Source organism: Gallinula chloropus (assembly GCF_964237585.1).
Source record: "Gallinula chloropus genome assembly, chromosome: 1".
Taxonomy (NCBI): Eukaryota; Metazoa; Chordata; class Aves; order Gruiformes; family Rallidae; genus Gallinula; species Gallinula chloropus.
In genome coordinates this window covers 66,427,145-66,454,230 of record NC_140085.1, presented here as the reverse complement: position 1 = coordinate 66,454,230, position 27,086 = coordinate 66,427,145, and the positions used below count along the sequence as shown (strand labels likewise).

General features: G+C 46.4%; 1 protein-coding gene across 1 annotated transcript in view; it reads right to left on the bottom strand.

Annotated features, from left to right (window-relative positions):
- LOC311196207 (alpha-2-macroglobulin-like) overlaps positions 1 to 24,766 on the bottom strand; it is a gene marked incomplete at its 5' end in the record, with an annotated part of 32,067 nt that extends 7,301 nt beyond the window's left edge. Inside the window, 26 exon segments of the mRNA XM_084269722.1 lie at positions 319 to 403; positions 912 to 1,088; positions 1,502 to 1,585; positions 2,081 to 2,132; positions 3,472 to 3,593; positions 4,246 to 4,372; positions 4,640 to 4,868; positions 5,207 to 5,315; positions 6,989 to 7,124; positions 7,715 to 7,885; positions 8,493 to 8,642; positions 10,455 to 10,597; positions 11,673 to 11,736; positions 12,035 to 12,262; positions 14,491 to 14,649; positions 15,194 to 15,303; positions 15,543 to 15,657; positions 16,916 to 17,039; positions 18,361 to 18,445; positions 19,663 to 19,831; positions 20,188 to 20,208; positions 20,730 to 20,782; positions 21,648 to 21,807; positions 22,784 to 22,967; positions 24,533 to 24,679; positions 24,681 to 24,766. Coding sequence (XP_084125848.1) covers positions 319 to 403; positions 912 to 1,088; positions 1,502 to 1,585; positions 2,081 to 2,132; positions 3,472 to 3,593; positions 4,246 to 4,372; positions 4,640 to 4,868; positions 5,207 to 5,315; positions 6,989 to 7,124; positions 7,715 to 7,885; positions 8,493 to 8,642; positions 10,455 to 10,597; positions 11,673 to 11,736; positions 12,035 to 12,262; positions 14,491 to 14,649; positions 15,194 to 15,303; positions 15,543 to 15,657; positions 16,916 to 17,039; positions 18,361 to 18,445; positions 19,663 to 19,831; positions 20,188 to 20,208; positions 20,730 to 20,782; positions 21,648 to 21,807; positions 22,784 to 22,967; positions 24,533 to 24,679; positions 24,681 to 24,766 — 3,290 coding nt within the window.
- Between the last annotated feature and the right edge of the window lie 2,320 nt (positions 24,767 to 27,086).

The window sequence follows — 27,086 nt, the reverse complement described above, 5'->3', positions numbered from 1 at the left end:
CAGAAGAGCTGCTACTGCAACTCTTCAGTCTTCCTCAGTCGGGATGTGAAATCCCTGTTCCCTTCTTCCCCAATTTATCTCCATTTCCTTCTTGTCTGTCACAGTCCTGAGAGCTCCTAGTGGGAGTTTGTGCTTCAGCTACCTAACTGACTGACGCGGCCTATTTCATTGAGTAGGAGGCAACATGGGGACCACACCAGCTCTGAAAAGCTGGTCTGCAACAGCATTTCCTAATTACTACCACACAGCATTTATTATAAATGTGTAGGTGAGAAAGTGGAGCATAAAGGGGAGGTGTAGGTGACATTGAAATCTCACCAGGTGTTCCCCGGTTCACCATAGCGTGGTCCAAAGGTACTGTAACAGCCATCTGGGTGCTTGTAGTTCAGCTGCCTCTGATAACCTGCAGTGGAGGGTTAAAGCAAGATTCAGATGCCAGAGAAAGTTTGCTGAGGAGTGGGGGAACAGAAAAATGACTGATTTAGCAAAGGAGAGAGGAGTAGGTCAGTCCTAGCCTACCCAATAAGAAGTGCTGGTACATCACCACCTCTGTGCACTGCCTGTACTGCTTGAGGAGAAGCAGCTCCTGCCTTTCTTCAGAAAGGAAGGAAGGCAGGACATATTAATGACAGTGCATAAGTGACTGTGGCAGGTCACCTGACAGCTCTGCACTGTGTTGCAACCAAATTAGGGAGCAGAGAATAGTGGGTGCAATGATCAGGTATCCTAACACTTAAGCAACAGAAAATAATAAAAGAAAAAGCAGCAGAGAGCCTTCTTAAGCACACAGCAGACACCATCTGTGCATGAGGGAAGCTCTCTTTCCACACCTGGCAAACATTTGGCAGAACAGCCCTAGGAAGGACGTAGAAAAAAGTCAGGACAGAAGCAAAAGCTGTGTCCCAGCTCACCGCTCACTAAGTATCCGATGGCCTTGGATTTGACCTCCTCAGTCAGCTGCCCTGTCTTGTTCAGATAGTCCAGGACGTAGATGTTGGGTGCAAACAGGACCATGTTCTGCTCCCCACAGCCAAACGGCATCTGGAGGAGCTGGTGCAGGTTCTGCATGGCAGTGCCCATGATGTCGCCTGGGGAGCAGGAGATACCAGAGGGATATTAACAACATTCAGGGCTGACCATCAGAATCAGAGGGGACCTATTGAACAAGAGAAGCAGGAAATTACAGAGAACAAAAGAAAATCTGGATTGATGAAAATTGTGGAATGAAACACAGAACAGCAGAGAAAGAGAAAAGAGGGAAATGAGAGAAAGGTTAGGGGACAGGCAGGGAACCCTGACTAAAGGACTGCAGGAAGGGGAAAAGGAAGAGCTCAACTGGAAAGGAAAGTTTTTGAGACAAAAGGCTGAAAACCAGGAATGAGGTATGCTGAAAACCAGGAATGAGGTATGCTGGAAACCAGGAGAGAAAGCTGTGAGGTAGAAGGCCAACGCAGAGGTGTAGAAATCACACATGGTTCTTTCTCCCAGGCTGCTCACTCACCCAGCACTGAGAAATAGGCTCTTCCTGAGTCTTGTACCACATTTGAGGGGAGCAACAAGGAAAACTTCTCTTTCATAGGTGCTCCTGAGAGAGAAACAAGACCGAAACAACTTCAGTGCTGGCCCAAGAAATGGCTAGTGGAGGGGCAGGAGGCCTCAGCATAACATCAGGAACACTTCCCATTAGAAATACCCTGAATGCAGCCATTTCATTTTCCCCTTGGATATAAGGCAATCTAAGTGAAACCACCCCCAGCCACCTCTACAGCTTTTTCCTGGGCACATTAGAAAACAAGAGGCAGCTTTTGGAACTTCAGTGTAAGCACACAAGAGAACAGGGATGAAAACAGTCATTCCTAAATCTGTCCTAGCTCATACCCTCATGGTTGGGCAGGATGGTCAATTCCCTAGGGCTTTCTTTTTATAATGGCTCCCAACTGATGGGGCATGTTTTGATTACCTACAAATATCAACCTATCTGGAATATGATAGCATATCAGCTATCTTCCTCCTCCAGGCAGGTCCCACCCATCAAACCACAAAGGAACAAAGGGAGAGGGTGAGGAGAAGGGGGCTTTACCTTTTACACAAAGCACAGAGTTCTGGGCTGTTTCCTTCTCAATTCCTTCAGGCTTGGGTGGGATGAAGGAAAACAAGAGAGGTGAGAAGTTACTGAGACAGGTTGTAGGGGCAGACAGAGGAATTCTCAACAAGGACAGAGTGATACATGGAAAGAAAAGTGAGTGAGCTGGAGGGCAGGCAGTTGCAAACACACCCTGAAATACAGACTTCTGAAATAGTACTTTAAGCAAGTAAAAGAAGTATGATCCTAAGTGGTGTTGCATGTGAAGGAAGGACGGGAAAAGGAAAAGAACACCCACTGCAGGATGATCACAGGGATAACCTGCAACTGTTGTATGCAAGGAGAGACACAACATCCTTGTCGCAAGAGGACTGCAGCGTTACAGTAAGTGCTTTTGTTAGCAGGAGCTCACAGTTGCTCTAGAGGCCTGCCTGAAGAGATGTCTGCAGTGCTATTTATCATAATGCTGCAGATGCTTCAGGGGGGAAAAAAATGTGTCTGTTGATAATGGAAAAGGGAGATGCTGTACGCTGCAATATCGGGTGACACTACCGATGTCATACGACACAGTCAGCAGACATTGGGGGGAGGGTTAAGGCAGAGAGAGGAGCTGGGAACATAGAGTGTACCTGCTGGATCACCACACCCAGGATAATGAACTAGCATTTTGCTGTAAAGGCTATGCAATACTTGCTCAAAATATTTCATTCTGGACCACATCACACCAGCAACTTCTCTTGCCACAGGAAATGAATAAGCTGTAAAATTTTAAGATGTTTGCATGGACTTTTACAATACCTGGATTTTTATGGGGAGTTCTCTACAGGCCTCAAATTCCCCTAAGGGCTTGTGAATCCCCCAGCTTTATCCTGGTGCCAGACCATGTTATCGAACCAGAACTGTGTAACACTCAGCTTAGGAGGCAGCTTGCTTTGGCTGCTCATCTAGCAGAGGCTGTGTGTGCTGACTGGTGAGCTTTCTGGGGGTGTCTCAAAAGGAGGAGAGAGGCTGTGAAGAGGCTGTATTGAAATAGGAGGTGACAAGCAGGAGACATAGGGAAGGATGGATTGGGGTAGGAGTCCTGCTACAGTAGGGGATAGGGAAAGAGTACTGGGGGACATGTTGCACAGCATTATTAAGATGCAGTAATTATGCAGCTCTGCCAAAGAATAAAGATGATCTGTGACCGTCACATTGCCACACTGCATAGAGATCTCACAGAATCACAGAATCAGAGACCAGACCAGGTTAGAAAGGACCTCTGGTCCAACATTTCATGGGAAAGGGAGCTTAGTTGAGAGATTATCTAGCATCCTGTGCAAGTGCATCAGAGTATATGCTCTAGCCTGTGGGAAAGCTCAGTCCTCCCCTTCCCACAGCCCACATACCTCCACCAGCAGCTGCCTGATGACCGTGTCCTTCCGCCCTTTCTCAGGGGTCTCCACGATGGCGTTCCCGCAGGGCTGCTGGCTCTGCAGAGCCTCAGTGCTCACGGAGAACTCCACCTGCCCTGGAGGAAACAGGGGGTCAGCCAGCAGTGCTGGGCAGAGCTGGGTAATGGGAGTCATTGTCCCTTCCAGGAGTTTCAACCTGCAGGCCCATGGGTGGGGACATCCCATCATACCAGGGTCCTGTGTCTTTCCCACAGGAACACAGTTATCTGTATCAGAATCCAGATGAGGAGCAGATGAGCTGCACTGCCATTGAAAGGTCACTCTATTGTGGTGAGACTTTTCCAGAATGTAGGGCACCACAGTGGTGGGACTCACCAGCCCCACTGCTGTTCAACACACTGCTACCCCTCACACACACCACAGCTGCTACCACAGCACATAACAACAACAGCAAAAATGAAGACCCCAGGGGGCAGTCATCTAACCTGTGGGAGGGATGGAGCTGACAGAGCATTCCTGCTGGACAGTAATGCTTCTGGCTACAAAAGATGTCCAAGGGCTGTAAGGTTTGTTGGTACTGCATGTGGCACCAGACAGAGCCACGGACACTATGAGTCTGCCAGCCTTTGCCTCCCAAATAACCCCAGATAGGACAGACACTCAGCTGCAGTGCTTCCCATAAAGCTGTTGCTCTAATACCCAATACTGAACAGGGACAACAGCACAGAAAAACCCTCCCAGCCACTTTCAGCACCTTGAGACCTTTACCTAGAGATTTGGGAGTCACCAGCCAAGCCACAGTTTTCCTCCCGTTCTCACAGAGACAATAGGATTCTTCCTCCTTTCCCACTGGAGAAGCCAGGAAGTGAGCAGATTGAGCCAGAGTGACACTGACCTGTCAGTTGTAGAGAGAGGTTCAATCAAAGAAGGGTGACCATAAGAGACAGGGAGCAAGGAAGCCATAGCAATAACTATTCCTTCAGCAGCAAAGGAGCAGGGAGCTCGAGTTCAGGGAGTATATATTTGGAGTATATAGAATATATAAGAATTTCAATGATACAGTAGTCTAGAGCTAGTCAGAAATAAGATAAGAAGGCTAAGTGAAGGCAAGAGGTACAAAAGAAGGTACCAAACTACAGAGAAGGATTTAAACCTTCCTTACCCTGATGCAGGCAGACAGGTAGTTGAAAACGGTGGCTTTCAGCGTGAAGGACTCGCCACGCACCACAGAGTAGGGCATGGTGAGCTCTACAAAGAAGGGCTGGAAGGCTCTGAGGGACACTGTCGGGGACAGGCCAAAGCCCGTGTCTGCCGAAGTACAGAAGGCGTTGGCTTTCCACTCGGTGATGGTGTCAGGGATGGTCACGTCGAGGTCAGCACTTCCCTCAGAGCTGTGGAGGGACAGAGAGCAGAGACAGAGGGATGATTTTTTTTTTTTTTTTTTTTAATGGCATTTTGGTGACTATCTGTCCCCATTTCAGCCTGCTGAACAATACTGCCTATGTGAATGGTGGGGCACAGTATGTTTGTTACTGTAGGGCCACCCCACATCTTCTTCCAGACCCACAACCATTCCTTGGACAAACCTAATCATGGCTGAAGGTAATTCCAACTCAGAGGATCGCAAACAATGGCACTGAAAAGGCTTGGCAGATATGTGGGGATTCATATTTTCCTCTCATAAAACCAGCTTTATTAAAAAAGGAAGGAACTAGCCCAAGGTGCTTACCTTACAGATACTAAACTCCAGATCCATGTTTCTGGGAAGTACTTTCGGACGGTCTCCGTCACCTCTTCAGGAGTGCTTGGCATGGCATAAAGTCTGTCTGCCAGAATGGCTGGATGTGATGAGATGCAAAAGATATGAACTGCTGATAATTCCAAACAAGCAAGATCTAGGCCAGCATCATGATTTGGTGAGAAACCAGCAATCTATGTGACAATCAGAAGCTTTCTGGCAGCAGATGTTTGCTGTGGCTGTACTAAGCACTGATACCAACAGCAGTGAAGTTTCAGGATCAGGGTTTATTAGCAAGAACTAGCCTTCCATTGCTTCCCACTGGTCTCCATTAAACTTCAAAGTTCAACACTTCCACAGGGTTGAAACAAGGTTGTTAGAGCAAAGAGCTATGTATGACCTTCTGTGAAAGCAGCCTTTACCCTTTCAGGTACAGTCTCAACATGACACCCTTCGACATCCTATCAGGCCAGCTAGCAATGGAACATCACTCTCCTGCAATTTTTTGTAGGGTCATTGTGACTCAGAAAACCACCTCTCTGCCAAATCCTCAAGAACTAGGCTGAGAATGCTCAAACTAAAAACACACAGATGGCATTTGGGATGGGTAAAAATAAGACTTTTTGACTAAACCAAAATTTTCACATGCAAGAATTATTCCTGAGAAAATATTCTGAGTTTGGGATGAAATTTTCTTTAAAATGAGCCTTGTTGTGTTGGTTTTTTTTTTACTTTGGTATTGAACAACTGGAAAACAAAGACAAGGCATGGGGGAGGATTCAGTTTGCTAGGCTTTTACAAAGAGAAAGAGAAATCCAGCTAAACCGATAAAGAAGAAAAGTTCTTAACTAAATTCTAATTTTTATCATCTTTAATTTGGCTGAATTTATTTCTACATTTAGATAAAAAATGTGTGGCTAGCTAGTAGCCATACTATCTATGCAACAGGTACCTCTGGAGCGTGAGAAGTGAAAGATGCTGTCAATCACATCTGTATCGCATAGCTCCCAGCAAGGGTGACAGCTGGCTGGCTTGTATTTGTCTATCATGGTATTTCAGTTTAAAATAATGAAAAAGCATCTATCCTGCACCTTAATAGCTTGTGTCAGGAGCTTAAATTGTCTTAAAACTGGACATGTACAAAAGCACAGGTTCTTGTGCCAAGGGAAAACTCTCTGAATCAGTTACCCAGCTATAATAACTTAGGGTTTTTAGGATATTGGCCAAATCTGTTGCCCAAACAGCTACAGGGTAACAGGTGAGATAGCCCTTAAAAATATGGTGGGTCTGTTTCAGACTGGACTTTTGCCACACACATCTTACCATTCTAAGTCCCCAAAGTCTATCGACTTGTCACTGAACATTTTGTCTTCCAATTCATCTGGTTTTGACCATACATAAAACTGGCTGAGTCAATGAGGACAGGTTGAAAATGGTATTGGAGACACCTTAAGTGATATCTAGGAAAATAAGTCTACTGTAGGAGCCTAGTGAACACAAAATGTCCTCAGCATTGACAGAGTCTTTGAAAACTGTCTGGTTCTGCTGACTCCTAGTGTGTGGTGTTAACAAAAGTGGCCTGTAGACCTTCACAATGCAGCAGAAGATATAAGCCCCACACTCATCCAGAAGCTGGCATCTGTGAAGCCACCACTTCAGTACTACTTCCAAGGGTTCAAACCACAACCTTGCCTCTTGTTAAAGTATTCACCCCCAAGTACAGACAGGATCTCTGTTCAGAAGAGAGGAGATAACAAGACCAAGTTCATTTACCATTTGCATGCATAGGTGGTGCAGACAAACCTGCAGGCAGTGATGCAAGGCGGAGTCCTGCAGGCCTGTAATTCTCAGTGCTGCAATACCAAGGTTTTCTCACCTTGGTATTTGTGAAAACCTTTAAACCCATTTCCTGTGGGAGAGAAACACATTTTTTTTATATTTTTTTAATTACTGATTGTTGTTGAGGTTTATACAGCAGACCTGACATCAGTATTTTACTGCACCAAAAGGAGAGAAGCTGTGGATTGGACCTCGAGATGACCTTTGGTCTAGGTGCCTGGGTGTCTCAGACAGACCAAAGGATAGATTCCCTCTGTTTCTAGAGCACTGCTTCCACTCCAATTCCAGCCTAAGGGTCAGGATGAGTCAGGTTGTCTCCCTGAAAGGAAATGTCCATGGCTACAATGCAGCTCAGGGACATACTGATTTATCTGGGGTAACTGGAATGGCACAGGTTTATTTACCTCCCATTAGAACCTCATTTCAAGCCAACCCCAAAGCTTTTCCTGTAAGAAGAGAGACTGATCCCCTTTTGCACCTAATTCTGTCCGGACAGGTGAAGCTTGTGACTCTCATTGAACTTGCCTCTGGATAAAAATTAGTGTCAGATCATTCAGATTCACAAACTGTTCCCTTGTTACATTGCATCAGGCCACAGAAGACTTAAGTTTTTTTGGTCCTTCCCTCACTCCACTCCCTAGCTGTGTAAGAGGGCTACACCTTTAGGATGTTGTAAGTGTCATCTTCATTCGTCTCCACTACTGGAGAATAGGTGATCCCATTCAGAATTATCTTCTTCAAGGGAATGCAGCTCTCCAGGGGCTCCTCTGAGAATACTCCATAACCATGGTGATAGTCATGCAATTCCTTCACCGGCAGCAAGCTATACACCTAGGAAGAAAGATTCAGGTTATTTAGCATTTTCAGTGTCTCCTGTCACAAAACACAACTGAGTGGGATGCAAACATCTTAACAGTCCCATCACCTGCACATACATCCACTGCCCTGTGGTGGGGGCAGTGGGAATTTGGGAGTCAAAAAAAAGATCCAAATTTGGAGATACTGCCCCTTTTTGTCACAGGCAGCATATTACTCTGGAAGCTCTTTGCCCCTACCCAGGGATTGCCATTTGCAGCTTGGCAGGAGGGGAATAAATTCTTTGACACTTCCAGATGCTACTTGGAGAAAATGAATCCATGGCTGGAGAGAATAACTGAAAAATCACCATCAAATATACAACAGTGTTTGGCTCTTGCTAAAATAAGTAGTCCCCTTAAAAGAGCTCCACAGCTGCCATCCCAGCAGCCACACAAACTCCCTAAGGAACAGCCGCGGCCCAGTTCTCAGCTTGTGGCCCACTGAAGTAAAACAAGAAGCAGGAGAGGGCAGCTTTCCTGTGTCAGCACTGACAAGAGGGACTGTTCAGGGTTTCAACCTCAGCACGGGGCTGCACTTGCTCTGATCGGGCTCCGACTTGCTCCGCGGCCTAAGCGCTTACAGAGCTGGGTGACAGGTCAGCTTCCGGCTTCATGAGGAGAACACTCTTGTCCACAGCACGGACAGCACAGAGGGACTTCGGAGAGGCTCTGAACAGCAAGTGAGTGTCAGAGGAAGGCAGGCCTTCAGAAGGAGAGAAGCTCAAGTCCACCTGTAGCCACAGGAAAAGCGCATCAGTCCCAGCCTTACAAAGCACATACTCACACACACACACACACACACACACTCTCTCCCCCTCTGTGCCACCGCTGAGCTGGGTTTCCCTTCCTGCAGTGCCAGAGGAATCAGCACTAACAGTTCTTGGCAACTTCAAGCATTACAGTTGCTCATAAAACCTTTAAGGCAGTTTTGGGTTTTGTGGCCGCTGTGAAAGCAATGACATCATCCCACATAGTGCCTCAATCTGTACAGGCCCCTGAGCATGGTTTTGAACCAGGGCCAATCTCTGTACTGCACCCAGATACTGTATATGGAGAGAAAACAGACTTGCAAAGACCTTGCTTAGCAGATTCTTTGGTAAGATAAGAAGCAGTGATGACCTGGAGCAGTATTGCAGTATTTACTGGCTGGTTGTGATTCTGAAGAAGTGGCCTGTTGGTTGAGGCCTCTCAGACTTGTGTGCTTTCCCCAAAACCTAACTCACAACTTTAACACACCCCTACCAACCTCTGCAGTGGTAGTTATTTCTAGCAGGAGTTGTCATCACCATCTTAGATGATTTTGCAGTAAGATGGTTGACCTGCATAAATTTTCTCTCTCATCAGCAGTACAAAACCTCCTCTAACATGCAATGATCAAAGCATCCTCAGAGTAAACATGTTGCCTGACAAAATAGCAATAGCTGCCAGTCCACCTCATGTCCCAACCAAACCACAGCATGCCTTCTGCTGATATCCCCCACTTCTCCCAAGGTGGACTCACAATCTTGAGACTGCAAAACCAGTATTCTTCAGGAAGTGGCAGAACAAGGACTGTAACAAGCTTGCTACTAGAAAAACTGTCTAGCATACAATAGTCCAAAGTCTATCCTATCTGGTCAGACAGAAGCTTTGAATTCAGGATCCTTTCAGAGAGGAAAGCAGTATCTAAGTATGTAAAACACTTGGAACCTGGCTTGAACCCATACCTTCGTATGCATACCCATGCATAGTATGTTCTTTAAAATATGAACAAAATTCAGGTGACAAAACTCCTACAGTGACACAAGTCTCAATAACTCATTTAAGCTGGATTTTAGCAGGACAAGGGACTGTCTACTGTTCTGAAGTCCAGACAGGGATTTTTGAAGTTGTTCTGTTCTTAGGGTTGCTCATGTGTCAAACTTCTTCTCTGCATAAGGAATATGTGGGGCTATAAGAGAACAGTGGTCCACACGCTCACAGAAAGAATGCTTTGTTTTTCTGCACTCTTTCAGTCTCGCCGTTGCTACGGAAGCAGCACTGTGCCTTGTTCAACAGGTTAAGGCAGGGTTTATCTGCATTTACACACAACAGAAACTAAAATTACATGATGAGTTGTATGGGAGTTGAAAGCTCTGACAAGTATTCGCTTCACCCACTGTACTGGGGCTTTGTGAGGGTTTGTTTTTTTTTCCTCTGTGATGAGACAAGCAGCCACCTGGCTGCTGGAATGAGTTTTTGAGAAATGGAGCAAAAGACATTGGTATGATGTAAGACATGTCACCTCCCTTTTTCCCACTCACAACCATCTGTGAGTTCAGTGGCTGTGACTAGTTGCTTCAAGAGGTTTTATCAGTGTAGTTCCTGCTAGCACCTTTTTTTCCAACAGTTGGTCTCCTCCAAGCTAGCACAAACCAGTAAGCAGTGGAGCTACCTAGAACAATTGATAGGTGGCTTGCCTGGTATTAGCAAATCTAAACAAATGGGCTTAGCCAGGCTACATCTAAATAAATGGGCTTGACCATGGTGCAGTCTGACTGCTCCCTTAAGAAGTGGGCACTTACCTTATTGCTGAAACACTTTTCTATGTTGAACTTGGTTGAATCAGCAATCACTTGCCTGCTGGGGGAAGTGGCATAGATGAGCAGTTGGGCCACTGGAGCAATAGTAGCTTCTATAGGCAGCTGTAGCACGAAGACCCCGTTGGCTAGCAAATAAATTGAGAATAAAGTTAAGGTACAGGAAGTGTGCTCTTGGAGCAGCCAAAATTCTGGGTTTGACTCCTGTGACGGTATGATTCCCCCGCTGCCCCCACCTTTGCCTGACTTGTTCCTGTAAATCTGGATTAATTGATAACCATTGGTGATGGTTGTGATGTCTGCATCCAGGTCACGGTGATTTTGGGAAGACAGATAACAGCACAATAGCCAAGGGGTGTCTATGCTACTGTGCCACATGAACAGAGCGCTGGGCAGTGTCCACCAGCACCTGTGGGTGGGATGTTAATATGACTATGAGCCAATCATCTTGCTCCATAAATACTGAGCAGCCCAAGAGCCCTTTGAGCTCTCCTGAGAGGACAGCAGGCTGCACGTCAGGATCTCCCCTGGAAAGGGATGCTTCTCAAGGTTACTCCTCGAGATTAAGAGAATCCTTGCCGCAACAGATCCTTGGTAAGTGAGTTGGGAATAAGCCCATTAAACTATGTGATCTTGGCTAAGAAGTATAAAGGATTGATATATATAATCTTTTAGACATAAACTCTTGACCCAGTCTGGGACTAAGACTGGATCCAGCCACACCCAGGCTCCTCTCTGAGGAGTTTAGAAAATAAGGGGGTCCTTTCTGAACCTCGTGACTCAACGGGAGAGTCTCCCTGACAGCTTCACCTGACCCTGTTCTCTATGCACTAAATAATCAAGATTACCTTGCCATCAAACCTTAATCCCTGCCATGTTTATTATCAAACTCCATTATACCCTTTGTTTTATATCAATAAACATATCATTGCCTCTTCTAAAAACAGGCCATCAGCCTGTGTTTTCTAGGAGCACTGGAGCACCAGGAATGCAGTGTCAGAAGAAATACAGGTGGCACAGGGGATTAGAGCATTTCTGTGCAAAGGCTAAATAAAGGCAGAGAAAAGAAAGCTCAAACTCTTCCAATTCCTTCAAGGACATGGAGATGTGGGTGCCTGCATTTATATGGAAACAGCCTGTATGTCTACCTCAGTTGCTTGGCTTCCCAGAACAGTGACAGTTTGGCAGGGAAGAGGAACTCACCACTTTCATTGTCCAAATCCAGAATGTGGGTACCTGCATGCTGAATGATTCCCTTGGCCATCACCTGAATGGAAAGAGAAACCCTGCTGTGATTGAGGTTATGCACAAGCCAAACCTTAAAGAGGGGGAACATGAAAGGAGACCAACTGAGCTGTATGTCTGCTGCTTTTACCCTGCTCAGCTGCTCCATAGCAGAATCCCAGCACTCACCCAGGAGTCACTAGGACATCCTGACTTCTGCTCCTGGCCTAGACCCTCCTTTTTATGTGAAAAGAACATATGAAGGACGATGGGAAAGTGCTTAACATCTGCTGCCACAAACCTCTCTCCAGCCCTGCTCGAGCTACCAGGTACAAGCTTACCAGGTAGTAAAAGATGATTTTCTTCTGCTCTTCTATGGCCTCCGGAGTAAGGATGTAGTGCACCCGGACCTCTGCAGAGGAGCCACAGCTGAGTGTCTCAGACTTGGGCTCAATTTTAAGGAAGCTGTTACTGGGAGAGTAAAAGCGCTTCAGTTGGAGGTAGCTTTCTTCATAATATGGAACAACCCAGGAGCGGTCATAGCAGTAGGGGTAGACTTTATGAGTTGCCTGGAAAAAGAGAAGAGACACAGATCCTTAAATACAGGTGGCTGAACTGAAGCCAAAATTCCTGGCCTGCTAATAAAGGTTTGCTATTTTTTATATTTAAGCAATAAGATAGTCCACAAAAGAAACCCCACCATGAGTTTGGAAGATGCAAGACAGTGTGGTGGTATCCACAGGCTGCCCAGAGAGGTGGTGGATGCCCCGTCCCTGGAGGTGTTCAAGGCCAGGTTGGATGTGGCCCTGGGCAACCTTGTGTAGATCCAGGCCTGGAGGTTGGTGGCCCTGCCTGTGGCAGGGGGTTGGAACTCTATGCTCCTTGGGGTCCCTTCCAACCCAGACCATTCTATGATTCTATGATCCTCATCAAATCATTGGGAATGATCTCACTCCCAGAGAAGCTGGAGTTTGTCTCAAAAAGTTGTTTGTTTATAGGCATCACCTCAAGGGCTCTTTACCCTCTCTAATATACCTGCTAGTTTAAAGAGAAGGGAAACTGATTTTTATTTTTCTTCTCATTATTTGCAACAGGAAAGTGATAGTGCTGTTCAGTTTGGGGTTTACTGGTGCCAAGATCAAGCAAATGATGATATGGAAAAGGATGAAGAGTCTCCACCTGAGAATTCAAAACCTAAATTGAGACTAGAAGTTCAGGAGCAGAGAGAGTCCAGGTTTTCTTAAAGATGAGAGCAAGGAGAAGATATTTCACATCTAGAAGGGTGCTGCTTCAGCATTTCATGGGCCTCACATGCCCTTATTTCCTCATCTTTCTCACCATACTTGGGAATTCTTGCCTTTTCTTTACCCTGCAAAGTTTTGAAAACTTCAAGCACTTAGTGGCAGCTTCTGGATAACTTCTAATGGTTTTAATCTGTGACAAGAGAATTACGGGGAGAAGAATAAATATAATTCTAGACAATCTGTGCTATTCCAGGGTGAGATATAACAAACTGTGCATATTATACACATACTGCGTTTTTCACTAAGAAAAAGGCTGCTCAACAGCACTTACTTTTCCCAGATAAACAAATTCCACACTAGGGAGATAATTTCTGTGAATGGTTCACACTATTTTTCTCTTTATGGCAGGAAAAACAAATCAAATTAAAAAAGAGGAGGGCATGTTAGAAACTCAGAAAGTGAAATTAAACCCTAAGAGCTGCAGATTGCTTTAACTGACCACAAAGGATATTTAGATGAGACAATTGGGAAATCATTTAAATGAAAAGACAGCAAAGTGCTAGCAGCACTGCACCATGGGAGTTAGACCCACCCTTGGAACAGATTTGTCCAGGTGGGGCTGGTGATCCCTTGCAGCAGAATGGACTATTATCATCTCTTGATGTTCGTAGATGACAGGTTGGCCATGAGCCAGCAGTGTGCACTGGTGGCTAAGAGATCCAATAGGATCCTGGGGTGCATCAGGAAGAGTGTAGCCAGCAGGTCAAAGGAGGTGACCCTCCCCCTCTACTCTGCCCTGGTCAGGCCCCACCTGGAGTATTGTGTCCAGTTCTGGGTTCCCTGGTATAAAAAAGACAGGGATCTCCTGGAGGGAGTCCAGAGGAGATGATTAAGGGCCTGGAGCATCTCCCCTGTGAGGAAAGGCTGAGTGAGCTGGGGCTGTTCAGTCTAGAGAAAAGAAGACTAAGGGGGGACCTAATTAATGTTTATAAATATCTGAAGCATGGGATGCAGGGGGAATTGGCCAGCCCCTTCTCAGTGGTCTGTGGAGACAGGACAAGGGGCAATGGCTGCAAGTTGGAGCACAGGAAGTTCCGCACCAACATGTGGAAGAACTTTTTCACAACGAGGGTGACAGAGCCCTGGGACAGGCTGCCCAGGGAGGTGGTGGAGTCTCCTTCCCTGGAGATATTCAAGACCCACCTGGATGCCTATCTGAGTGATACGTCCTAGGGAGCTGCTTTGGCAGGGGGGTTGGACCCAGTGATCTCTCGAGGTCCCTTCCAACCCCTACAATTCTATGATTCTGTGATTCCTTCTAAGCTTATACTGCTATTGCCAAGCAGAAACCAAATGCTTAGAGGCTAAGTACAACTGTAACATGGCAACCTGGTTTGTTGTATAGCTATTTCCACCATGCTGATGTCAAGGTCAGCACAAACGACCAGGAACAAGAAGCTATGTGCTTTTGCATATATAGCAGGAAGGTCACAGGTACTCCCCCTTCCAGCCCTGTGGGTCCCTTCATCACCATCTCTTCCCACAGGACTCACCCTAATTCCAACAGAATCGGTGTCCAGCGCAAAAGTGTTCAGGGCAAACCGTGCCCTGCCCTCTTCATCTGTTGTGTAGTTGGTTTCCTGGGCTCCTTGAAAAATAATCTTCACAACTTCATTGGCGATTGGAGCACCAGACCCATCCACCAGCCTGACCTGTTGGAGCAAAACCAGCACAGTCCAGTATCAAAGGACAGGGATGCCTATCACCTGAACAGACGGACAGGCCAGCAAGCTAAGGCTGTTGGGCTCATGTCAGACAAAGAAACCTCTACTGCACTTCACATGTGCATCACCTGTCTCTCTCTGACACCTGCAAACTCTAACCTTATTTCTTTGGCCCTTTCTTATCTCCACCTCTGGGTCAGAGGAGTGGATGTGGAGATGTACATGCACTCACACTCCTTAGGCTTTACTATTAAACAAGAGGCTGGAAAAACAGAATTTTACTTGACTGGGGAAGCAGAAGCACAAGGACAGAGGGGTCATCAGAATAAGGGCTGTGCTCTCAGCTGCCGTTTGAAAGCCTGCTAGTTTTAGGAGCCTGCTGGTTTGAGAGCCTGCAGAGGAGAAGAGGCCCGCAGGGATTAGCAGCACTGAGGTCCAGCACCTTTGCAGAGTGGGGCATCAATCTGTCCAGGAGGTTCAGAAGCATGATCGTTTGTGCACTCATGGTATTCCATTCACAGGGTTGCCCTACCTGCCCAAAGAAGGGGATTCCAGGTTTGTAGTAGGAGTCTGTATTCTCAAAGGTGATTTTGCTAATGGTGCTTGTGATCTCAGAGAAGCTTGTTCCAGTCAACTCCACTCCTGCAGGGAGAGGCATGAAGAATTGGTTTGTTTCTGCCTGACCAGAATTACTTTTACCCCAGGCCAACCCTCCTTTGCTGGACGAGCAATTTTGTTGATGCTCCTGGCCTCCAGGCAGGAAAATTTTAGGATTCCAGAAAAGCAAGAGTCTGCTTTTCTCCTTCACTCCTACTTGGCAGGCCCCTCTGCTGGTCTCTCATGGGCTCAATATACAGGTTTTCAATCCAGATGTTTCATACCTGTCTCCTCCTCTTTAATTTTAGCCTCTACATGTAGCTTATTCTCATATCCACTTCTTTTGAGCTGGAATAACTTGGTCTTTACTGTTTCAGAAATGCAGCCATAGTTGTCTGTCTGTTGGAAGAAAACAAACAAGACCATCATAGTCTCATTTATATAATGTTTATCCAACTTAACAAATCCATCACTGTGCATTGCTCTGAACTGGAAGAGAAGCCCATTACCTCACAGATAATTCCCTCTATTGTTTTTCTCAGAACTGGAAAGGCACATAAATAACTCAGCAAGGAGCATTCTGAAGTACTCGCAGCAACATCGGAGCAAAAGGTTTGCAATGTGTATTTTGGTGTATGTGTCTGTGTGACATCTGAAACTCCAAACACTTGATACAGAAGGACAGGGAATTATGCCACAGGAATTGTCTGCCAGGCATGAGGCACATTAGAATATAGCTGCTGACTTAATATGCCTGAACCGTAGGAGTGATACATAAAGCAAAGCCTGTGCACATGTGGAAAGGTGGTGACAGCTGGAAAAGCATTTCCAGAGCTTGCCACATCTCCTCAGCATCTTAATGTACAAGGTAGCTCTCCACAGAAAAGAAAGGAGATGCCTGAAACAGAGGTTAGCACTGCAGTGCTCATATTTTCTTTTAGCACAGATAACAGCAGCAGTGGCAGAGGCAATTGTGGGGATCATACTGTGGCAGACCCCAAAGACCATAGGCTTGTCTTCTGCTTGCTGCTTTCTTGTCCTGGCATATTTCCACAACTGCTCTGACCCCACCTTCTGTCAGTTAAGCTAGCACTCTTGCACCGGTCTTTGCTCCTGTAGACTTGCCAGTTTGAAGAGTGAAAAAAGTGATCTATTTTTTTCCCTTTCTCTTAACAACTGCTGCTAATTCAATATTCCTTTCCTTCTTTCTTAAACTCGATCACTTCTACCCTGGTTTCTGCTCCTCTCCTGCTTCTACCACTAACTTATGATCCCACACATTGTCTCATAGAGAAAATGCCAACTCCACTCTCACTGCTCATGCCTTTTCTATGCCACTTCTCTCTTATACCCTTTACACTCCACCTAACCTTTTATTTTTTTTGTTTCTTTCATCTCTTCTTTCTCCACCAGCTTCTTGCCTTTACCCACACCTTCCTTCCTGCACAGACTTTCCCCCCTATTTTTCCCTAGCATGCTTCATCTTGCACCCAAGCTTTTCTCCTTCTTCAGGCTTCCTTAAGACACACGGCGTCTCTCCCCTCAGCACACCCTTGCTTGTACTTCCTGTGCCAGAGCACACCTGTTCCACACAAGGCACGCTTAATAAACCACACTTTCTCCTGTCTCTCTACCCACAAGAGTAACTGGGACTCACCTGTCCAGAGAACTCGTCACACACTGCTTTAGCCTCTTCCCCATAGCAGGCTGTGGCCATGTGTTCAAACCTTCGGCAGACGCGGAAGTTCACGAGGCCTGGGACAGGCTTCCCAAATGTGTATCTACCAACAGGTGGGATTGGAAGGAAAACAGAGCTGTTAGAAATGTAAGAGGGATGGAGAAAAATTACTCTCTCACCCCCCCCCAGAACTCTTCCCTAGACCTGCCCCCAGGGTGCAGCAGGGACATCACGTGAAATAAGAAGCAGGAGGAAATTTGCTATCATTTTAGGATCAAGCTTGGCAGTGGGGGATGAAGCACTGAATCTTGTAGTCCTGACTGCACCCCTGGGAGTAACACACAAGTCTTCAGAATCCATTTACCCTAATGCTGATTTAGGTGAGGGTACCTCTCGTCTTGGTGTTCATGTTGCAAGCATGTAGCCCACTGCTCAATTCTGATGGAACTGGTTGGAGTATGCATGGGTCTTTTGGCTCACTCTTAAGCCTGAGTCACGTCTCTCCCCACAGGGTGTGTGGAACATGCCATGCAGCACAGATGGAGAAGTCAGTGCAAACTCTTGCCACTCACAATAGGTCTCCCTCCAACCCTGATGGAGCATCAGTCTTAATCACCAGCCGAGCAAGCTGGCAGCAAAGTCTTGTGGCTTTGGTTTTTTTCATTTTGTTTTTAAATCAGTTGGAAGCAGCAGCACTGAGGTATTGACAGGCTGACTCTTATTCTTATCTCTGCCATAAGAGTGGTTCCAAAGGATGTTTATCAATATAGTGATAGGTGCTTTATATATATTTATATAGATATATATATAGATATATAATGTATAAAAATACATAAATATATTTATATGTGTTTTATATATATATATATGTAAATAATTCTGCTCAATTCTGATGGAACTGGTTGGAGCATGTTTAGGGGTCTTTTGGCTCATTCTTAAGCCTGAGTCATGGCTCTCCCCACAGGGTGTGTGGAACATGCCACACAGAATCAGGTGAGGTGGCCCAAAGGCAAGAGGGCACCCACATCACTTACAGTTTCCTCTCAGTAATGACAAGCAGAAGCCACAGTTAAATCGTCATTCCCAGGTAAACTAAACTAAAAGCCTCTTCCCCAGCACTGCAGCCAGTTTTAGACCCTCTATGAGTCAAAAAATACACAAAAAAAACACCCCACCCCAAACAACAAAACCCCAAACCAAAAACCCTCCCAAACCCCAGAAGAACGATATGTTTCTACATGTTACATGCAGCAATAACTGCTCCTTTTGTCTAATGGTAGATGCAGTCTGTTTTGTCCCAGGACCCTGAAATGACTGAGAAATGTAATGAAGCCTTCTCTCTCCCCTCCCCCCCCCCCCAACTGGAGTTTCAGCAGCTGAAGAAAAACCTGAAAGCAAGGAGGACTTGAAAGAACAACACTCACAGACCACAGACTGTCACCTTCAGCTCCTCATCAAGAATGGTGATGACCTTGGGCATTTTCACTGTTACTTCGAATTTTGGCAGCACTGCAGCAGAACCAAAGGAAAACAGTCTGTGTGGTGGGGAATGACATAGGAATGATACATGAAAGCTGCTCAAGGCTATTCTGACAAATCACCGGAAACCCTTTTGCATCTAAACTGTCAGATTTCAGAGTCTTCTGTCACCTGCACATCCCACTGAAATCAATAGAAACCACAGGCACCCAGACAACCACTGTGCCAAGTAAGGAGACAGGATTATTACACCAGCTATCAAAGTACAGCTGCTGCTTCGATGATACAGGGGTTGTTAGTCCCACAGCAGTAGGATACAGTGAAGTAGAGTTAGGTCAATAGAGGTGTCCCACAAACATGCAGAGCTGGGACTGCAGCCAGGTCTCTACATTTCCAAAGTATGTAGGTCTCACCAATTTGCAAGATAGGAAGTCCCCATAGCCTCCGTGGTGACCTAGAACTGAGTGACCTCACATCCAAAGCCAGCTGCAGAAGGGGAAGTGGATAGTGACTGTCATGGGAGAGCTAGGAAGGATTCGGAGCACAGAGAGTCATGAATTGAATGAGGGAAAAGGACTTCCAGACTCATCTTCCAGGACTCATCTCTGCTGCATGACTCAGATCATGTCAGACCACATAACCAGGTCTGCAGCTGGCTCACCGGGGTGGGAGGCTGTCTTGGTTCAGACCATGTGCAGGCGTGTATTGGGCTACCATTTGCTAAGCAAGCAGGTGGAACTGGCTTAGAGAGAGTACCAGAGAGAGCTGAAGGCACTACAGCATGATGTGAGATACAGGTTTCACTTGTGAGGGAGTACAGGCCAGATCTGAACTTAGAGACAGCCCCAGTCTACACCTAAAGGTCAGGACTTTGGGTCTCAGGCAGGGGAGACCCAGACTCGTAGTATGACATTTAGAAGGTGATACTGTGGCTTTAAATCACCTCTGAGAAGAGGTGAGGCTTGTGAACAGACTGCAATGACACTTGCTTTTCCTAATGGAAGCCCTGTTGAAAAGGGCAGTCAGAAAAGCTGCACTTCATGGCCTGGGGCTTAGGCAGGAGTGAAGACAGTTCACTCAACTCCTTCAGACTTCACTCCCCAGAAACAGGTGATGCTCAGGAGGGAGAGGATACAGAGACATTTTTCCAGCCATGATGGACATTCTGGTCAGACCTACCCCCTTGCCCAATTAAGCTTTCATGCCCTACAGGACTGTTAGGAACCTGAAACTGCAGCGACAGTTACCATACTCCTCCACAGAGAAAGGATGCCGAACTGTCTTCCCAGAGGCTTTCTGTGCCACCACTGTGTAGGTCCCTTGGATAGGTTCAGAGGTGAGGTTGAAGGACAGCTGGATTAGTCCCCCCTTTAGCTCTGCCTTTGTCCACTGATACAGACGGTTTTGCTTTGGGTCCTACAGGTAACGAGACCACGAGGAGACCATGAGAATAGTGTCAGTCTGCACTGAGAACTTAAAAAACAAAACACTAGAATAAATAGTGAGTAAAGGCTCAGCCTGTGTTTCAGGAGGTTGCAAAGTAGGAATAGGGGGCACTAGTGGAGTTACATGGGGAGCCCAGGGCTGGGCAATAGAAGGAGCTGCAACCTTGGCCCAGAGTATGTAGTTGCCACCATATGAGTTGAAGCTGCCTACATTCCAATTAATGTTATGTCTCTGCTTAATAAATCAAATAGACAAGATGAGGCAGCTGTTAGTCAAGCTGCCCAGGTTGAGGTGTGATAGATGTGGACATGAATGTTTGTACATACCTCAATATAGACCAGTGGGAACTGGAAAGAGAAGAAAAGAAACAGCACTTTTAGAGTGAACATTTCAGCGGAGTGCAAGCAACACAGCTGAATGACCAGGGCTACGACTACACTCCAGGGAACAAACTGATCACCCAACAGGATAAGGAAGCCCCTGGTATAGAGTAACAGGGTGTTTTGAGGTACATCTTGGGGGAGGCAATCCTTTATGTCAGTCAGAAAAGTCAGCTGAAATTGCTAACTCTGTATAACCTGCGATGCTAGTAAGAGCAGGTGTATGCTGTAGGAACAGCAGATGTACTCACTGCTGAGGTGTTTACACCAGCACCCTTCACCTGCAGTTTGTCAAACCTTTGCAGGAATGCAAAGGCAGCCTTATGCAGAAATGTGAACATCCTGTTGACAAGATGTGATGTAACCCAGGAACTGCACAGCTACCTCAGTGTTCTGAGACATCTCCCCAAATGACACTTCTTTCCTCCCTTTCCACACAGAGATGACTTAAGGTCAAAGACCCTGTGAAGAAGAAGTATCAAACTTACCATCTCATCCAGGGGACGGAAATCTTTATCCAGAGAAACGATTCTGAACAGGACTGATGGAGAAAGGCAGTGAGGTTCCACAGTGCAGTCACCAACCAGAAATCATCAGTTGCAAAAAAAAAAAAACGGTACAGCAGAGAACAGAACTGTTCTCCTCTAAAGGACTGCCATTCACTAGACAGCTAAGTCGTGCTAGAAGGTCGCCCATGTAAGAAATTATGCAAATAAGAGGATGTTAAGAGCAAATCCATGGCAGTGTGAACATCTTACTGATCACAGGCATCAGAATCTTATTCACCAGGACCAAAGTTAAATTTAAATCGCCTTTGTCTACTTTGCAAGGATATATTTATTACATTGGAATTCACATGTGTCTTCTATTTTTGTTGTAAGTAGACTGACTTCTTAGGAAGGATGAATGAAAGCAAATTACTTCAGCACTTGGCTGCAAGTTTGTGTTGGCTCTGGATGGACAGAGAATTTAGTGTCTCTTCTAGGACATCAGTTCCTGCCCAGGCCAAATTTAGGAGATCAGTGACCCTGAATTAATAAATATAGTTCTCTCTGTTTTCAGTGAGTAAAATCAGCCACCACTTTGAAAGGTACTTCATGACTTGGTCTGAATTTTGGCCCTGTTTTCTATAGGACAAATATCCAGTCTTTCTCTGACATTACTGCGAAGCCTCACTGCATGGACCACACCAACAGAGCCCCCAGTGACAGAGGGAGTGTGTGCAGGTGCCCCAAGTACACGCATGTTTCTGAAGGTTCCCAAACTCTCCCCACATGGAGCATTAAAAGCGTAAGCCTCAGCCACAGGGCTGCAGTTCTGATCCCCTCTGAAAGCGTTCAACATCTGGCCAGCACAATCAAACAGTTTTAGTAGGCACTTTTGCTTCAGATCCAAATCCCTGGTACCTGTCTGTCCGGGCTTGTAGATGGGTTTGTCTGTCTGGACGAAGACCAAGCTCTCAGAATTCTTGACCAACACCGACTTGCGGCTCCTGAACTGCAGCGTTGCCCCCTTCACCAACACGGTGATAAACGTGACTGGTGACGGGCTGTTTGATTTTGGAAGCTGGAGAGTAAGGAGGCAACTACGTTATGGACCACCATTAAAGTCTTCCTGAACTGAACTGGCCTTCATGAAATAAAAGACCTAATATAATTCTGATGGACCCAACATAGAGGTGAGGGAAACTATAATCAGGAACAAGCGGCTGATCTTTGCTTGATCCGTATTCCTACTTCTGTGCAAGTATTGTGCAGCAAAAGAACTTCCAGCTCTGCCACCCAACTTGAAGAAATTCTTACTGCCCTGACCAAAGCCTTTCTGTCCTTTTCCTTTTGACATTCACAAGGGCAATGGAATAATCTCCCTTCCCTGTCAGGTAATATCCCTAGTCATTGCAGCGGGACCTCAGCCTGTATCTGACAAATGCAGACACGGATGCCAACCTGTTCAGTGTCCTGAAAATCAATTCTTTGGCCTTCAAGCCAAAGTCATTATCTGTGCTCTGAGCCAGATGAATGCCTGTGACTTGTTATAAGCCTAGGGCTACCATTTACACTAAGCTAGCTTCACTCCATTTTTTTCCAGGCACAGTCAATCACAGCTCTATATGCTCACATTAATTCAGTGTACTATATTCACAACACAAAAATTATCTGAGGTCCACAAGCTCTGAAGACACTTTGAAGACACCCAAGTGACAATCTGTGGCAGTTGAAGGATGATGTGGAGGGCCATTTGAAGAAGCTTTTCACCAAACTGCCACAAAGAGTGTCAATGCTACGCCCACTTCTTTCTCCTGGCCTTTCCTCCTCCTGTCCTAGAGTGGGGCTGGTTTTCCAGGATTCAGCATTTCCCATTCAGGTAGCAAACTAAGGATATCTCAGCAGTCAGAAGGTGTTGAGAATAGACGTGAACATACCTTTGGCTGAGAGGGAGATGAATACCTACCTACACAGTGTTAACTCTCTTCATTACTACTTGATGCTCTTACAGTTTATCCCTAGCACAAAAGGTCATCCCAGAAGGATGAGACACTCACAGAGAAAGGGATGCAGGTGAACACGTCCATCTCTGACACCACGTCGTCTATCAGGCTCCTGTTTTCCCCTTGATACTCCAGTGTGGCACTGAGCGTTACGGACTCATTCAGGTGGGTCAGCTGAACACAGACTTTCTCAGGAGAATCGGTGTGTATCATAGAGGGCAACAGCACCATGTACTGCCTAGGAACAGGGGAGAACGACACGTCAGAGGAGCAGGAATGGGTAACAGGTGGACAGAAAGAGCAAATAAATTAATTTGGTGGCTACAGCCTTCACTGTACAGAGAGAAAGATACATTTTCTAGGAGTATAACAAGATTTCCAGCACTTCCCCTTGGGACCCTGAATCGTGCCAGTGAGGAAACCTTTGCTTGACACTGTCAGGAGGATGCAGGAGCCTCACAAGTGCCAGTACCTGGTGAATAAATGCCATTGCTGCCAACCGTCTCTATCTAGCACGATTCTCATTCCTCGCAGAAACCCAAAACTGCCACAGCATGGTGCCAGATCTTAAGCAAAAACACTGGAGCAAATGTCAGTTTTTCAGGGAAGCCCCGAAAAAAAAAAAAAAAAAATCCCAGCCCAAAAACCCAACCTTTTCCCTGCCCGTCCCTACGCAGCGTCCCTCCCAGCAAGCAACTTCCCGGTGGTGTCCCGGTGCCCAGCACTGCATCTGGGAACCAAACCCCATCTGGTTAATGGCAACGGGGCTTCCTTTTGGGTAGGTGAGGGCTGTCCTCTGATAGGCATCCTCAGAGCTGACAGCACCTGGGAGAAGAGTCCTGGGCACCTCAGCGGTAAAGTAGGGCATTGCCTTTAGTAGTAGGGCAGGCTCTGGCACTCTTATGTCCTTCAGTTGGTCTGCAGGGAGAAGGCTCTGGCCCCTCAGACCCCAACCCTGCTGCCCGCTTACCCCTTACATTTGATGAAGGAGCTGCAGCACACACTTGCTTTGCTGGGGGGGAGGCAGGGGGGGAGGAACATGTTGCCAAAAGAACCAAAGGAAAAAGTCTCTGGGACATCAGCACCCCTCATGCACACAAAGCACACTCCCCTCACACACAAACAGAGCAAAAGTGGGTGAAGAAGGGAGGTAGGTAGCGTGATACACCCTCAAAGACCTTAACAGTCACAGACTGAAAGTGCCACATAGCTCTGGGTGAGAAGGGGATTTTTCATTCCGTTGGCTGAGCTGGAAAATGTGAATTAAAAAATAAAGCCATTTCTGGTCATGCCAGCTGTGGTATTTGTTCCTTTGTTCCTCAGTATCAATCAAAAAACCCACTCCCATCTCATGGGTATTTCAACCTGTGCAAAATGAAATCTTTTGCTGTCTTTTCAAAAAAGTCTGTCTCGTAAGAAAAAACTGAATGTGTAAAGAGTTACAGAAAGCTGTCTTTCAAAAGAACTAATTTTGTGGAGAATTTTTTGTTGAAATCATGTCAATTGGCTGAAGCAGCAAAAGGTAGCCTCATAGACCTCTCCCTCTTCTTTATTTTTTTTCTTCTTTATTTTTTTTCCCCTGAAGTTTTACTGATATCTCAGTTTCACAGACTGTCTTGGGTCCCCCTAAGGCACTGGACTTGCTGTTTGTAGAAGGGACTTTACCCATCCCTGCTGTCTGTATTCCTGGGTAAAAAAAAAAAGTGGGCAGAAGAAAAGAGACAAAGCAACAAACACAGGAATACAACACAGGTTTCCTGCCTGCCCAGAAGCACACCCCTCCCCAGCCCCAACATAGCTTACGGTTCTGTGGTGGGTGAGGTGTCTCCAGGAAGGAAGAAGAGGAAGAGGAGGAAGATATTTAGCTTTCCAGGCAGCATGGTCTTCCCCATGGTGCAGAGCAGGTTGTGGTGACTCAAGCAGACACCCAGTCTGGTCCGGTGCTGCTCATACCGCTCTCCGAGTCAAGCCCTTTATAGTCTCCTCTGCAAACAGCCCAGGGGCTGGAGGAGATAAGGGCTGGGGGCCAGGACCCATCCGGAAACAGGGAGAGGCAGTAAGGAGGAGCTGGAACCAGCAGCTCTGAGTCCGGGCAGAAGGCCAGGCGCTGAGGGGGAGAGGGAGGGGAGGGTGCCCAGCTGGCTGGAGCTGTCTCTCTTTTGGATCAGGGCAGCAGGCAAGGGTGGAAAAAAGCTAAAGAAAAGGGCCAAGAGCAATATGGGGAAGGCCTTCATTTCTGTAGGCCTTCCTGTATGGAGCTGGCCACAGCATTGGTTATGGAGGCTGCTGGAGGAGCAGGTTGATTTCCTTGCAACTGGGGGAAGAAGGTTGAGCTAGGGTTTGGGAAAGAAGAGTACGTGCACCTAACCCCGGTTTACAGGCAGGATCTGAAAACAGGGAACGCAAATTCCATGAAAAGCTTCCTCTTCCGCCCACCCTGTTCTCTTGTGTTCTGCATTCCTGGTTCCAGCAGGGCTAATGCCAGGAAAAGGGGCCACAGAGTGGCTGGACAATCAAATTGTCCGAGATAATCTGACCTTCACCCCGACGTGAAGAGGGACAGTGACATGAGGAGAAGCTGCCAAAAGTTCAACCCATTAACAGCATGTAACACATTAACCAGTTCCCCAGAGCAGCAGCTGCTGCCACATTGCAGAACAGACATGGCCTGGATCTTGTTTGGCCTGTACTGGGTTTTGTTCCAGGGCTAGCTATTGACACATCTGGATCTAATTGTTGCTGTTTGATGGAGTCCCTCCTGGTATGATTGTATGAAAATCCACCTAATGCCCTGTGATGGACGATGCTGTATCACAGAGGGGAAATTCTTTTTGGCCGTAGTCTCTACTGTAGTTACCTTGGTCTGTAGCAGGAGGATCAATAGCTCTGGTAATTATTACCCTTGCAAATGGAAGTAGAATATTGGCCTTACTCGTAGACATAACCCAGACTCCAAACAACAGAGATCTGTGTTAGACGATTTCAAGAATATTTTTTTTTTTTTAAAAAGGCTGCAGAATAAAATGATCATCTGTCTGTTCCTCCTCTGTCTTGCCATCACTATCACAAGCTTGGTGAGCTCAGGAGCTTTGGAGTTAAGAAATCCAAGCACAATCAGATAACAAACCTTCATTATAGACCTCATTCTGCCCTGCAGTGACCTGCCTGGGAAAGGAGAGGATAGTAGTATATGTACAATTTATTTGGGGACTGCATAAAAGACAGCCCAGGCTTGTGCTTTGCCTTCTCCATCTGATGGCTGAAGGTTGCTCTGCCTGCCCAAAAGAAATGTAACCTAGGAAGATTTGCCTTGCCTGCAAAACAGGATTTCTACGTGGGGTCACCAGAGCCTTGCTGGAGATGAGGACTCTCCACATTGGCTTGAACAGGCTGGGAGCCAGACTGAACACAAACCTTACAGGGAAGAAGGGCAGAGCTGCATACGGCAGGGGAAGCGAGGGCTACCCTTTTGGCAAATACCCAAATAGCTCACACCACTCACAAACCAGCTCCCAATCATTAGGACCTTGGTCAAAAATGTGCTGTGTAGCCAGAAACTGAAAAGAAAAGTTTTCAGACAACTGGGGACAGGGGAGATATTTTAAAGGCTTGAGAATCCCAGTAGGTACCAATGAGCATGCACAGATAACTGAATTGACTTTTAAAAACCTGCCCTCAAGGTGCTTGGCCTCCATCCCATTCCCAGTAGCAACTTTGGGCCCCAGCAGCCTGATTTCAAGGGTCTCTACACAACCCATGTGATTCAGCTTGTAGGTGGTGGCACAGTCATGGCAGTGGCAATGAGATTTCCCTCTCTCTCCTGCCATTTCCATCTGCTGTGAGCACAACTGAGAAGGCCAACAGGCTTTGTAGAGTTTTTGGACTAGATTTTAAGTGGTTACCTCTAAACTCTTCAAGAAAACTCCTGGAAGGTGTTGGCCTATGCATGAGGAGTGTGTGTTTTAGAGGTATCTTTCCGGGATATCCCTTAATGAACCTGAAGTTGTGTCATTTGTCATAGCTCAAAGGGACAGGTGCCCTGATTGTGCAAAAAGAGCATTACGTGTCCTGTATCTGAACCAAGAGTCCTGCTGCATTCATGGTTATCACCACAGAAGTGCTGGTTGGAAAGGAGCACTGGAAGTTATCTTGTCTGTCCTTGCTCTTTAAGAAGGAATGCAGCCAATGCTGTCAGCTGTGACTTTGTCAAGTCAAAATCTTGAACACTTCCAAGGATGGAGAATCTACCATTTCTCAGGTGACCTGTTCCAATGTTGCACTAATCTCTGGTGAAGACATCTTTACCTATGTCCAACCTGAACTCCCCAAGATGCATTTGCAGCCATTGCCCCATGTT